Source organism: Lipophrys pholis (genome assembly GCF_963383615.2).
Source record: "Lipophrys pholis genome assembly, chromosome: 16".
In the NCBI taxonomy this organism is placed as follows: domain Eukaryota; kingdom Metazoa; phylum Chordata; class Actinopteri; order Blenniiformes; family Blenniidae; genus Lipophrys; species Lipophrys pholis.
Window position 1 is genome coordinate 2,101,127 of NC_137634.1, and position 14,009 is coordinate 2,115,135.

Genomic DNA, 14,009 nt, shown 5'->3' on the forward strand with positions numbered 1-14,009 from the left:
ATTCAGTTGAACGGAAAAAATATATATATGTTTTACTTCTTGCTGGTCCAATTCGCAGCATCTTTGTTTACGTACTTTCTGTCAGAAACGATCTCTTAATGAAGAAATCCATGACACAAGAAGATGTCGGCTGTTCTTAACTGAAGGTTCTAGTTCAGAATTACTCAACTTTTCAGAAACATCCAATACAGAATTTTAAAAATCAGTCTTATGTCCAGACTTCTCATATGAATGATTTTTCTTCTTTTATTTAAAAGGAACCACTGAAACCTCCATCTTAACCACGATGACGTCTGGTGTTCCCCAGGGTTCATTGTTTGGCCCCCTGCAGGTCAACATTTGGTAACTGGTTGATGGACGTCTCCATGAGGCTCCACTGTGGATTTCTATTTTTTTAATGAGCCATTGAGTTGAATAAAGAAGTTCAAGCAAGGCAGGGTGATAAGACCTGACCAGTCATCAGCAACATTAATCAACTTCCTGTATTTCAAAATAAAATACTGGGTGCATTCAAAAGGATTTACTATATTTTTGGCTTAAGATTGCTTAAATTGCTTTTGACTTGTCCATTTGCATGTATTATGTTACTGTTTAATCAAAGCCTCCTTCAAATAAGTTTTTATTACATTATAGATTTTTCCTTCTCTTTTCACTCAAAGCTGTTTTTCTCAAGATCAGCATGTATGAAGGTCTGCAGCCTACGCTCTCACCCTTCATCACCTCCACCCAGTTAAATTCCATATCAACTTGTTTCTTTCACTGCCCACAATTCCTTTAATAGCTCAACTCCTCCACTCCGACCTCACCAACGCTCACCTGCTCATTCTGACGAGTCCAAACAAACTCAGCGCTTCTATGGAGGAAGCTGGAGTCTTACCAGCAACATAATTCAGGATATAAAATATCTAACATTATTTATTTTCAAGGGACGCTCTAGAATGAACACAGTGAACTAGTAAAATACCCTTCACACATTTAAGATTTTTCAGTATTCAATTGTAAAAGAGGAAATTTTTCACGACCTTGAAAAAATTGAAAGACACCTGAACCTCCCCTCACTTTGGAAATATTCATAATCATATCAATGAAATAATGATGGGACAAATGCTGCTTTTATGTACAAAATTATACAGCATTTTTGTTAAATGGCGAAGATTTCTGTAACTTCTATCTAAATCCACATCGTGTTTTTTGGCATTTTGTGTTCAGATTAGAAACAGAACTGCCCTGACATCCACTCTTCGTGTTGCACAAGGACACTTTTCAGGATTACCTCACATACAAACGACCAGTACTTTTTAATACTTCAGCCCCTTAGAAAACAGGACAATTTCTAACATTTAACAAACACCCCAAACAAGAGCTGAAAAGTGGATGTCATGCGAAAAAGGCCATTTAGTATCACCAAGGTGATGAAGTTGTACAATTTTACAAAATGAAAATAGTATGTACAGTAGTGATGTTATAAGGCAGTGGATGTCAAAATGTGTTGGCGGACCCCTGCTGGGATGCCAGAGAGCTTCAGAGGAGGCAAAGCAGCTTGAGGAACCTGAGCGACAGTGGAATGACTTTTCCCGCCAAAATTGTTTCTCTTTGCGTCGGGAGAAATAATCCTGATGACAGTAAGTGAAAGGTAAAATTATTTTGGGATTTGTTTTAGGTGTAACGAAGACAAATTGAACTTTTAATGCTTTAAAAACCACGAGTGTGACAATAGTTGCCGACTACATCTAAAAACTTACCATATATTTCAATTTAAAAGCCTCTAACTTGGATGAGATATTTTTTATTGATTTTTATATGATACTCGTATTATTTGAGCACCTATGAGCTGAATGTTACGGCGGTGGTTAACACTCAGTTAAATCATGTGGATTCAAGCCCAGATGGGTCTTTGTGTGTGAAGTTTGCTAGTTTTATTTCTGTGTACTCTGGCTTCCTCCCACAGTCCAAAGACACATCCTACATTTATTTGGCCTCTTTTCATGGTAAATCTATTCTTTGTTCATTTCATTTACATTTTTTATGTAAAGTTTAGTTGGGCAAATTCATGTAACAGACACATTTTCAAACAAACATTTAAAAGGTGTACAGCGGATAAAGGATGGCGGTAAATAAACCTGTCAGAGTGTATATTCTTGGCGGGTTTATTCAAATTGCAGCGGTGCATTGTGGGAGAGAGATGAGTGACCGGGTGCCATTTTGCTCGCTCTGCTTCCATTGTGTGAGAGAGTAAAAATCTGAAACCACAAACACAACACACTGATTCTTCGAGGAGAAAAGACGGAAAATCCGCCCGCGGTAAGTACACAGCCTCTCTGATTTTTACACAAAATGACACTATTTGTTGATTCGGGACAGAATGTGGACAGGTGGAGCGGTTTGACAGGTATTTTGTTGTTATTTCGACGCAGCGAGAAGGAAAAGCTCCGATATGAGAGGCTCCGGACTTCCACTGCAGGAAAAGCTGCTCCGCTTCCAGCGGCTTCTAACGAGCTTTAAATGTCTAAAAACGGAGCTCCTCACGCGCCTATTGCCTGTTTCAGTAGTTGAGCTTGTCTCCTACATTTCGCCGTTAGTGAGGCCTGTGCTCGGGTTGTGTTTTTAATGAAAAATGTTTAAAGTTTGAGTCCCGCTCCTCCGCCGTGTCGGCGGGTTCAATTCAGTCTGCTGCTCTGCGGCCATGATCCTGCGGTATGAGGCGGGGCTAAGCATTATAGGTCCCGCCCACTTTATTTCATGCTCGAGCGCTATTGGCTCTTGAGCGCACCGGCGTCGCAGCGGATTGGCTCGTTTCAGAGTGGCAGCCTGTTCAGCTCTGTGATTGGTGGAGTTGTCAGCCGGCGGTTGTTGATTGGCCGTGCTCGGTGTGTTATGGGAAGTTTGTCCGTGAGAAGATGCAGAACTTCGGAAGAGACTGAAGAAAAACCTGCGCTTTTAACATTTAGATGTTTTTAATGGAGCCTGAAATGAAGCGAAACATCTAAACAATCCTCACTTGCAGCGTTTTGTGTTTTTTTATCGATTCACTCTCACTGTTTACTTTTAATGCTTCATCTCACTGCTGGATCGTTGATCAGGGTCAATATTTTCTCACTAAAGCACCGTGATGACCAGGAAATTAATTAGATGTCCATTTCTTAATCAGTAAATACATTTCATGACTCAAAAACGTTTTTCTTCCAAATAAAATCTTTTAAGTACTGAACCATCAAATCAGGATGTCAGACGTTACAAACCATCATTGGTTTGGAATAATGTCATAGGTTGAGCGTTAGTGTGATTAAATTATGGCTGTTCAGTTTTTCCAAATATATATTATTTTAAAATAAAAGCAGCTTTTTCAGTGTTTCCTCAAAAAAACAATCTTGGTTCCAAAATGCAGGTTTAAGTTGAGAGAAATCTGAAAAGGTACAGACGTTTCCTGTGGTCAGTGAGGAAGAATCTGAGACCTGCTCGGTAATGGAGGTTCTAGTGTTTGTGTGTAAACACAGTTGTTTACTGTTCAGGTGATCCTCAGTCGTCATGGCTCGTACCAAGCAGACCGCCCGTAAGTCCACCGGAGGAAAAGCTCCTCGCAAGCAGCTGGCCACCAAGGCGGCCAGGAAGAGCGCCCCGTCCACCGGAGGAGTGAAGAAGCCTCATCGTTACCGGTAACACTCAACTGGCGGCCCGTTTACGTCGCGCCACTTTCAACTTTTCACTGCCCGTTTTCATGAAAACGAGACTTTTTTCAGAACGGCTCCCAAGGTGGAACTTTTAGAAAACACAGGATCTTTCCTGCCCCCTGGTGGCCGTTCTTCCCACACAGCTCATCCTTTTCAATCAGACCAGCAGAACTTCAACCAGAAGTTCCAGTACAGATGTGTCCACTGTCTGTCTGTCAGACCAGTCCTGATGGATCCTTTAGATCCAGGTTCAGTTCTCCACATCGGCCCACACTGAAGTGGTCCTGGTTGTGTTCCAGGCCCGGTACCGTGGCTCTGAGGGAGATCCGCCGGTACCAGAAATCCACCGAGCTGCTGATCCGTAAGCTGCCGTTCCAGCGCCTGGTGAGAGAGATCGCTCAGGACTTCAAGACGGACCTGCGCTTCCAGAGCGCCGCCATCGGAGCACTGCAGGTGTGTGTGTGTGTGTGTGTGTGTGTGTGTGTGTGTGTGTGTGTGTGTGTGTGTGTGTGTGTGTGTGTGTGTGTGTGTGTGTGTGTGTGTGTGTGTGTGTGTGTTACTCTGACATTTCCATTAATAAACGGTGATGATTTGATAAAAGCAAACCGGTTCAGAAGGACTAATAGAAGTTTTCCAGTTCGTTCCCACTGACATTATTCAGTTTGTCGTCTGGAAGCGCAAAGAAATCACCCACAATTCTACTTCCTGTCTTTCAGTTCCACTTCCTGTTTGACGCCACAGTTTCACACTGAATCTCTTTTCTAGTGAAAAAAGTTCAAATGACATCATGGAAATAAAGTAGAATAAAAAAATTGGGATGAAATATTAGCCTTTGATATTAATGTGTGTGTGTGTGTGTGTGTGTGTGTGTGTGTGTGTGTGTGTGTGTGTGTGTGTGTGTGTGTGTGTGTGTGTGTGTGTGTGTGTGTGTGTGTGTGTGTGTGTGTGTGTATAGGAGGCCAGCGAGGCCTACCTGGTGGGCCTGTTCGAAGACACCAACCTGTGCGCCATCCACGCCAAGAGGGTCACCATCATGCCCAAAGACATCCAGCTGGCCCGCCGCATCCGTGGAGAGAGGGCCTAGACCCCCGCCATGCCCTCCCCCGCCCCCCACCCCTCGCCCCTCCCCCGCCTGTCCGGCTTCTTGGTAGACTCTAGAGTAATCCTGAATATGAAGAGATAGAAACACGTTGGGGTCTGGGCCCTCCTAGCTTTTCTTTAGTCTTCAGCAGATGTTTTAGGGTACTTTCTCTTGTGCATGTTCATAGTTTGGCTGATCACACACACATACACACACACACACACACACACACACACACACACACACACACACACACACACACACACAGGGGGCCGAGGGGCTGGTCTGCTTAAGGGGAGCTGCAACTTCCACAGCAGGGTGCTAATAAAACTAGCCCCAGAGGCCCCCTGCCCCCCTCTGAACACCCCCACACCCCCAGTGTGTGTGTGTGTGTGTGTGTGTGTGTGTGTGTGTGTGTGTGTGTGTGTGTGTGTGTGTGTGTGTGTGACAGAGCTCTGATCTACCAAACAAAGCCAGGCTCTCTGTCTCGCTCTGTTTGGTTCATTTTAACTCATGAAGAAGCTTTTCTTCCATCATCGCTTCCAAAATGATCAAAACATCAAACAAACAAACAAATAATAATAATAATAATCAAAGTAAACGAAGGACATGAATCTGATCTGATTTAATATTTTCAACAATCAGGTCGGGCTTCTTCTCTTTTCCAAGGAATCTTCCATCTCAATGGCAGCCACATGGGGGCGCTGCTGCTCCATGTCCACCCTCACACTGTGTGTGTGTGTGTGTGTGTGTGTGTGTGTGTGTGTGTGTGTGTGTGTGTGTGTGTGTGTGTGTGTGTGTGTGTGTGTGTGTGTGTGTGTGTCCTGCAGCTCTGTCCCTCTCTCCAGATTTGTGATACACGATATATAGCCTCATATTTGTTTTCTTTTATATTTTTCTTATTCCTCGAGATTTTCAGACGTATAAATAAGCTGATCTTTGTATTTTCCAAATTTCTCATATTATGGTGGTAATAAAATCGGTGTTAAAACAAACCTGTGTGTGTTTTATTGAGTGTTTAACAGAGAGAACTGCGTTCACGTGAACACAATGAGGCGTTGTAGCGCCCCCTTCTGATGGAATAGAGGTTGTTTTTCCCTTTCACTTAAAATCCAAATAAAAGTTAAATACCATAACAACATTTTTGATGGAGTACACAGTAATGGCTAAATTAAAATATTTTAATATTCTGCTCTAAATACAGATTGAAGAGGTTTTGAATATTAAAGCTGATTTTAATTTCGGATAATAACCTAAAACACTCACTATGTTTTTATAAAACAAAATAAGGTGACGAGTTAAAATGAGTTTTGTTTGTTGAGGAAACGCTTCAGGAATTTAACTTTCTGCAAAAGACACAAAACCAGAATCACAGAACAATAAAGACGTTTTTAATAAAAGTACAACACACGAGGATTAAACTGCCTCAGAAGTGTTGCTTGGTTATTAAGCACTTCATTTATATTATCAATGTTTTCCTCCTTATTAATAAAATACTGGAGGCAACTACTTTGTTTAGAACTTTTCTGAGTAACATTCGATACATTGCAAATTTCTTTCATGTTATTTTTATTCTTTTCTAATAATTTGTTGTTGTATTCTATTTTTGACGTCTGTAAAATAGTTGATTTATTAAAATGTTTTTTGTATTTATTTTCTGCTGCTCCAGTTCTTTATCTAGAATTTAGACCGGAAGGTGACCGAGGCTCCGTTTCATCGCGTTCCGTGTTTTAGTTTAATAGTTGACATAACATTTGATTCTTCATCAGTCCGTACGGATGTCGGTTCTCTACATTTTTTTTCACTTTCTAGCGTTTTGTTCTCTTCACACACGTCTGTGTAGTTTCATTACAGAAACTAGCAACAGCGCCCTCCTGTGGCCCAACTACGTTGTTGTCTTTTTTTTTTTTTTTTTTTTTTTTTTTACGAATTAGGTGTTGTGATGTGAAACGTTGTTGTGTAAACGGGGCCCCCAGAACCTGATGGTCGCTCTGTCAGAGCTGCAGCGACACTCTGGAGAGACAGAAGCTTCCAGAAAGACAAACATCAACACCACCCAGGCCTGTGAGGTGGAGTGGCCAGAAACAAAACACACTTTAGTGACGGAAACATGGCAGCCTGAAGGCAGATACTTAAGATAATATTATTCTCTGAAGATTAATATATTTCATACCATTATATATATATACTATATATTATTGCTGTCCTTTGTATTATTGTTGCTCTCCCTTCTTATATTTACTAATGATATATGATTTAAAAAGCTTTTTAAACTGGTTCATGTTGGTGTTTTATTTAATTGATTCCTCCAGGCAGTTCCATAATTTAACCCCTGCTGCTGTGATTCTATCTTTCTTCCTGTGGCTCCAGCAGATTGCATTTTGAAGTGTGGTTTTCCTCTTAAGTTGTATTCCTCCTCTTTTCTTTAAATCTTTTCTTCTACCCTGGTGGAACACCTCCGTTTACTGAATATATCTTTTGGACAGTTTGAGTTGGAGGAGATCTGGAGTTTTGAAGAAGAATCCATTTGTGTTCCTGTTTCCTGTCTCAGCCTGACGGCTCTGGTTTGCGTTCTGAATAACGAAGTTCTGAGTTCATTTACCTCAGGACTATTGAAAACCAATATGGTGGACGAGGAACCAAACTGGGAACCTCGGGAACGTGGAGCTGCAGGCGACGGTGAACAGAAGCACGAAGAGCCAAGATGGACACGGTAAGGCAGGAGGAGTGGAGGACGATGAACAGAGTTCATCTTGTAACTTTCAAACGTCAAACGTTTAGTTCTGGTTCTGACTGGGTTCCGCTGCAGTTTGTCAGATTCATTAGAAGGGAAGCGAGTTGTTGAGTCTCAGACTGAAACCTGAACCATGTTTCTGATCTGAACCTCCTCGCCATGATTTCCGTTTCTCAGCAGCTCACCTTCGTCAAGGTCTGCCGGTGGCCGCCCATCCCCCACCACATCTGCTCCTCCCTGGGATTACACCGCAAATGTCTGCCTGAAGCTCTCAGGCCGGGTGGGGGGGGGGGGGATTACGGGTACAGTGTCCCCTCAGAGTGGGGTTAACCAATCAGGGTGAGCAGACGCAGGGGGATTAACCAATGGAGAGGGAGGGTGGAGGGATTAAAGCCAGCACGGAGCGGGATTAGGTCAGCGCTGAGTGCAGGGAAATGCTTTGAAATGTCCGTCGTCGTTCGTCTGTCGGCGCGCTGGAGAAAAATGTTCCGCCAAAATACAGAATCAGTGACGTTTGTTCAAATGTTGCTGCCGTTATTCCCCGTTCAGAAACAATCTGGTACTTCTAGACCTCCGAGACGTTTATGAAAGTCGGACGCCGCTTCGAAAGAAAATCGTGAAAGTCCCAGAAATCGACAACAAACATGTTTGGTCAAGAAAGAAAAGCTTTAATCCTGCGTGACGCTCAGACAAACATCCCCCACGACGCACACACTTCTGCAGAAACATTTTCACACGTTTGCTGCGGCGGGCGAGTTTGCGTGGCCGTAATGGGGTCATGTGGGGATTAGCAAGTTGTCAGAGAAATTGGGGATGTAGTTGGAGCAGAGGTGGAGGTGACGGGGGTTTGGAATGAGGAGACAACAGGTGGAGGGACTGGAAACGGTGGGATTTTAATGTACTGCGTTGTTTTGAGGTGTTTTTTCACTCGGGCAGTAATGTGGACGACCGGGGAGGAGAGAGAAGGCAGGTGGAGGTAGACGTAAGCCACGGAGACAAAGATAGAAAAGATGGAGGGAAAAAGCAGAAGAGAGCCAGGAGAGGAAGGAAGAGCTGAGGGACGGAGGGGGACAGGCCAATAATCCCAACTAATTCACTTAGGGCATTGCTGAAGGGAGGCTAAGAGGATTGGGACACTCCCAGAATCAGATCAACTAAAATAACCAAGATGGAGCAGCAGGGCCACAAACACCACGGGTCTCCGACCCGGACGCCGATGTGGACCCGACGTGGACCCGACGTGGACCCGACCCCCCCCCAGATCCCCCAGAAACCTGAAGAACTCGTCCCAATGAGCCTCAGAGCACAGCGGAGTAAAGAATAGACTTTTAATGTGTCACACAGCTACAACAGAACATCTAGTAACGTTTCCATCAAACACGTCAGGATGAAAAGACTAAACTAAAACTGATACGCAACAAAACCCTCCGAGAGCCGAGTGAGAGCAGAGGACACGATTAACCAATAGCTGGAGACCTCCGTCACTATGACAAAGAAGATGAACAGGTGGCGTGTGTGTGTGTGTGTGTGTGTGTGTGTGTGTGTGTGTGTGTGTGTGTGTGTGTGTGTGTGTGTGTGTGTGTGTGTGTGTGTGTGTGTGTGTGTGTGTGTGTGTGTGTGTGTGTGTGTGTGTGTGTGTGTGTGTGTGTGTGTGAGTGAGATGGCTCGGTGTTCATCCAAAGTCGTTTCCTACAAATGATCATAATTTCTTTCTTCCTGAAGACGTCGGTTCTCCGTCGGTTCTCCGTCGGTTCTCCGTCGGTTCTCCGTCGGTTCTCCGGTTGAACACAGCACGAGGAAGACAGCAGTCATGATTTGCAGTCAGGCAGCTCTGAGGACACTCTGGGGTCCTTTCAGCTCCGACACTCCTACAACGTCGCTCTTAGAAAAACCAACAGAAAATCTTACAAACAACAAACTGAGGATGGACAGTGACCAGTCCCTCCGGCGGAGCCGCCTCTCTCTATCACGCAACGTGGACGCCGTCTGGCTCCGCCCCCTACAGGACCTGGAACTTCCAGGAGTTCTGGTCCTTGTGGTCCAGGCAGTCCATTGTGGTGAAGCCCAGTTTCCAGGCCTGCTGGTCCTTGTAGTCCAGGCAGTCGACCGAGGTGAAGCCCAGGGAGGAGGCGGTGCTGTAGCCCTGCGAGGACAGCGAGGCCGGGGACTGGCTCAGCGAGCCGCCCATGGAGGGCACGGTGATGGGGCTGAGGGCGCCGCCGGTGCCTGACAGCTGCGAGTGCATGGGGGACAGGTAGGCACTGCAGTCCAGGCCGGTGAAGTAGGAGGTGGTGCTGGCGTAGCCCTGGCTGTAGGCCGACGGCTGGCCGTAGCTCATGGGGTAAGGGGAGGGCCGCTGCATGCAGGGCGCCGAGGAGGACGCCAGCGGGTCCGGCAGCGGCGAGATGGCCGGGCTCCAGATGGACACAGCCGTGTTCCCGGTGCTGGAGCTGGGCGCCAGGCTGGGGCCCGACTGGACGGAGGTTGGGCTGTAGGAGCCGGGCCCGTTCGGGATGGGGTCAGCGGCGCTCGGCTCCTGCACCGGAGAGGCCTTCTTCTTTGGGGGGCGGGGCTTAGACTGACCGCTGCTCTGCTGCTGCTGCTGGCGGCACTTGGCACGGCGGTTCTTGAACCAAACCTGCGAAAGAATCCAACAAGTCAGCAAGGAAACCACCCTGGGGGGGTGCAAGGGGGGGGGGCAGCTCTCCTCCTCCTGTAGGAGACGTCCTCATATGAGATGTTTGAGTACCTGCACGCGGGACTCCGGCAGGTTGATCTTGAGCGCCACCTCCTCCCTCATGAAGATGTCTGGGTAGCGGGTTTTGGAGAAAAGCGCCTCCAGGATGTCGAGCTGCGTCCGGGTGAAGGTGGTCCGCTCCCGGCGCTGCTTCCTGGGCGTGGCTGGGGGGGGAGGAGGGGGGGGGGGGGGGGGGTTAATACACAGATATCAACCATCAGCCTGTTTCTTCTTTTATTCTATCTATATATATATCTATATATATATAGATATATATATATATATAGATATATCTATAGATATATCTATATATTTTTTTAAGGAAAACAGGTACTGAAGTGATTATTTGTCTTTTTTCCTTATCAAGATGCCAAAAAGTTGAAAATGAATCGAAGTGATCCAGACTTCAGTCATCAGTGTGGCAACAAAGAAACCTGAGTGATAAATATAGTAACTTAAATACTTTTAACAGTTTTGTAATTGAGTTCAGTTCACCGAGGGAAGAAACTATTACGATTCATTTACTACAGTTAATGATCATGTCAGTATAATCCTGAGTACCACTCTCACATACTCTGATGTCATTACGACAGTTTCATCTTTGTTTTCCTATTTTATTTTATTTTTTTTTTTTTTGCGAGAAACTTTGTATTAAAAAGGTTAAAACCAAATTTTGTCAGATTTTTTTTTCGACTGACGAGTCGGAACATTATCTGAGTTCAAATTTTCAGTTTTGGTTTAAAGAAAACCTGAAAATCTCCACAAACAAAGATTCTGTCGTGACAGTGACGAGCGGCTCCAGCGGAGCGGCGCTTCCATCAAACCGTCTCCAACCGGGAATATTACACAGAAATCTGTTACAATCGTGTGGTGTTTGTTTACCTAAATGAAGTACATATGTTGATATCTTAAATGAACAAATAGTTTTCGCAGTAAAAACCTCACTTGTTTGGCCACAGCTTTACGCACCAGCCTGCGCGTATTTACGCGCGTTGGTTTTTACTTGATATCAACAATCCAAAGACAGAATGAGACAAAAACGTAAATGTACTATAAAAATGCTTTATATAACCTCCTCTAATACATTAAAATATAAACATTCCAGTTGTTACTTACGCGGATAAGCGACGGTAGTGTGAAGCACGTCCATTCCGGGGCCAGGCAAATTTAACCCGTTCATGGTGTAATGGGGTTGCTTTATGTAGGACATCATCCTGACAGCAGCTTTAAGTCCTGTGGCGGACTTGTGGGTCGGACACGCAACACCAGCAGCCGCGGGGCCCCTCGGAGCGCGCGCGCAGGGGCAACAAGTCGGTGCGTCCGATCCAACGAGCCTCCGCGGAGAGAAGCGGGACGCGCCGGAGTTCAGGGGAGAGACGCCAAAGTCACTTTTCTCTCTCTCTCTCTCTTCTTTTCTTTTCTTTTTTCAAAGTGCGCTCTGAGTTTGGAGTGACCGAGCAGCTGCGCGCGGAGCTTCTCCCTCACAGCGTCACAGCCTCGCGCTCATCACAGGTGAAGTGGCTCCGCGTGCCTGCGCGTCCTGCTCAGGTCGCTGCACTGAGTCCCCGCACCGGCACGCGCTGCTAATTAGACACAGCAAGTGGCTCCTGCAAACCCCTCCCACACACACACACACACACACACACACACACACACACACACACACACACACACACACACACACACACACACACACACACACACACACACACACACACACACACACACACACACAGTAAAGCTCCATCAGTCTCAGGATTCTACTTTTTGTGACATGAACTATTTACTCCTCTTTTAAAAAACACTTTCACTGAAACGTTTTTAATAGAAATTATTGTCAGAATGAGCTGCATTTACTTTCAGTGTCATTAACCAATTGATATCTGATGATACACGATTTAAATATTTACAGTTTGTTGTTTGCTCATCTTGGAAGTTCAAATTAAATTTACATACATTTATTTATCCAAATTCCGAATATAATTTTTTTTTCCAAGTAGTTTAGTGCACCAGCCCCATTTTTAATTGTATCAGTCACAATATTTTTAAACTGAATAAATGGCCAAGTATAGACTATTTTGATATTCAAATATTACTTTGAATTGTGATTTAGCAGATTCTGTACCAATGAAACCTGAAGCAGAAAATTATGACTCATATAAACAAACTGAATGGATACTGTGAAAGTAAAGTAAAGTAAAACAAGATGAAATAATTTGTCGCTAGAAAAGTCAATAAAATACAGCTAAAGTCACATTTTATCCTAAAATATAATAGTTTCCACCAGAAATAGAAGGGATGTCTGCCATGTTCTGTCCTCGTGCCAGAGTAACTCTCTGGTCACGTGACCTGAAGTCTGCGAGCAGAAAGTTAACCAAAGTTACACTAAATTAAAACATAAATATATGAATAAACTGAAACTGAAACCCACCCAGTCCCCGATGTCAGGGGAAACAAACTGCTTCTACTCCATATCAACATATTCTTCCATGAAAAGCAGTTTATAATCTGTGCATGTGGCTTTAGTAAACAGATTATCATCTCTTGTTAAGAATTTCTTTTTATCACTGAGAGACACCCTCTTTTCTGGGGTTATGATCATAAAGTAAAGTAACGAGCAGGAACTACTTTTTAAAAAAGATTTAAAAAATGAATCAAAGCAAAGTAGTCGTGTTTCATCCACGTGAACATTTTAACTCATCACAGATTGAGTTAGTTTTAAATCGATTCAGGTAAATTAGAACCTGAATGAATGAATCCTGACTCTCATGTGAACGACCAGACAACATGAACATATTTGACTTAATTTACCTGCTAAATTCTCTTGTCATCAGTCTGTCATGAAAAAATGTCAACTCAGCTTTTATTTACTGTTTATTTAGAAAGTGAAGATGTTTGTGAAAGTCATTTTTATATCATCGCTCAGCGCGTCAGATGAGAGGAGATGTTGAGACCTGAAGGTTTTCACTGATTCTCTTGGGTCTCTATTAGTATTAGAAAGGACTTTTCACTAACATCAACAGTAGTGTAATCCTAGTTACACACAGCTGAGACTTATTCTGGCCGAGAACAGAAGATGTGTGAAGTGTTTGGGTTCAACGGTACGAATGTGAGAAACATTTTTCAAGACTTTTTAACGAAGAAACATGAATGAACGTCTGATAAACACAATTAACTAGAAACAAATATCATGTGAATTAGAAAACCTCAGATCAGTGAACCTGCTGCACCTCATTCACCCCCCCACACACGTATCACCCCCCCCTCACACATATATCACCCCCCCCCCCACACATGTATCACCCCCCCTCACACACATATCACCCCCCCCCCCCCCCCCACACCCACACACACACACACACACAGTTGCACCAAAGTGACGACAAAGCTCATTTGATTTATCATAACATGCTTTATCTGAAAAGTATCTTATCTCCAGATAAAGAGGAAAGACGGAGCGATTCGGTCAGTGTTGGAGGCAAGGAGACCAGGAGACAGAGGAGAGGAGACAGAGGAGAGGAGACCAGGAGACACAGGAGACAGGGGAGAGGAGACAAGGAGAGGAGACAGAGGAGAGGAGACAAGGAGAGGAGACAAGGAGACAGAGGAGAGGAGACAGAGGAGAGGAGACCAGGAGACACAGGAGACAGAGGAGAGGAGACAGAGGAGAGGAGACCAGGAGACACAGGAGACAGGGGAGAGGAGACAAGGAGAGGAGACAGAGGAGAGGAGACAAGGAGAGGAGACAAGGAGACAGAGGAGAGGAGACAGAGGAGAGGAGACCAGGAG

The 14,009-nt window shown here is 44.6% G+C and overlaps 2 protein-coding genes across 2 annotated transcripts; one reads left to right on the forward strand and one right to left on the reverse strand.

Moving 5' to 3' along the window:
- The first annotated feature begins 2,171 nt into the window (after positions 1–2,171).
- h3f3c (H3 histone, family 3C) lies at positions 2,172–5,736 on the forward strand. The gene is made up of 4 exons (XM_080483055.1): positions 2,172–2,301; positions 3,510–3,653; positions 3,968–4,121; positions 4,624–5,736. The coding sequence occupies exons 2-4, from the start codon at positions 3,526–3,528 to the stop codon at positions 4,750–4,752; spliced, it is 411 nt and encodes a 136-aa protein (XP_080339181.1). The 5' UTR covers positions 2,172–2,301; positions 3,510–3,525; the 3' UTR covers positions 4,753–5,736.
- Positions 5,737–8,133: 2,397 nt separating this feature from the next.
- Positions 8,134–11,779, reverse strand: crx (cone-rod homeobox). Its single transcript, XM_080483053.1, has 3 exons — positions 11,337–11,779; positions 10,233–10,384; positions 8,134–10,121 (listed from the first exon to the last, which is right to left on the reverse strand). Exons 1-3 carry the CDS (start codon positions 11,431–11,433, stop codon positions 9,483–9,485), a joined length of 888 nt encoding a protein of 295 aa, XP_080339179.1. The 5' UTR covers positions 11,434–11,779; the 3' UTR covers positions 8,134–9,482.
- Positions 11,780–14,009: the final 2,230 nt, after the last annotated feature.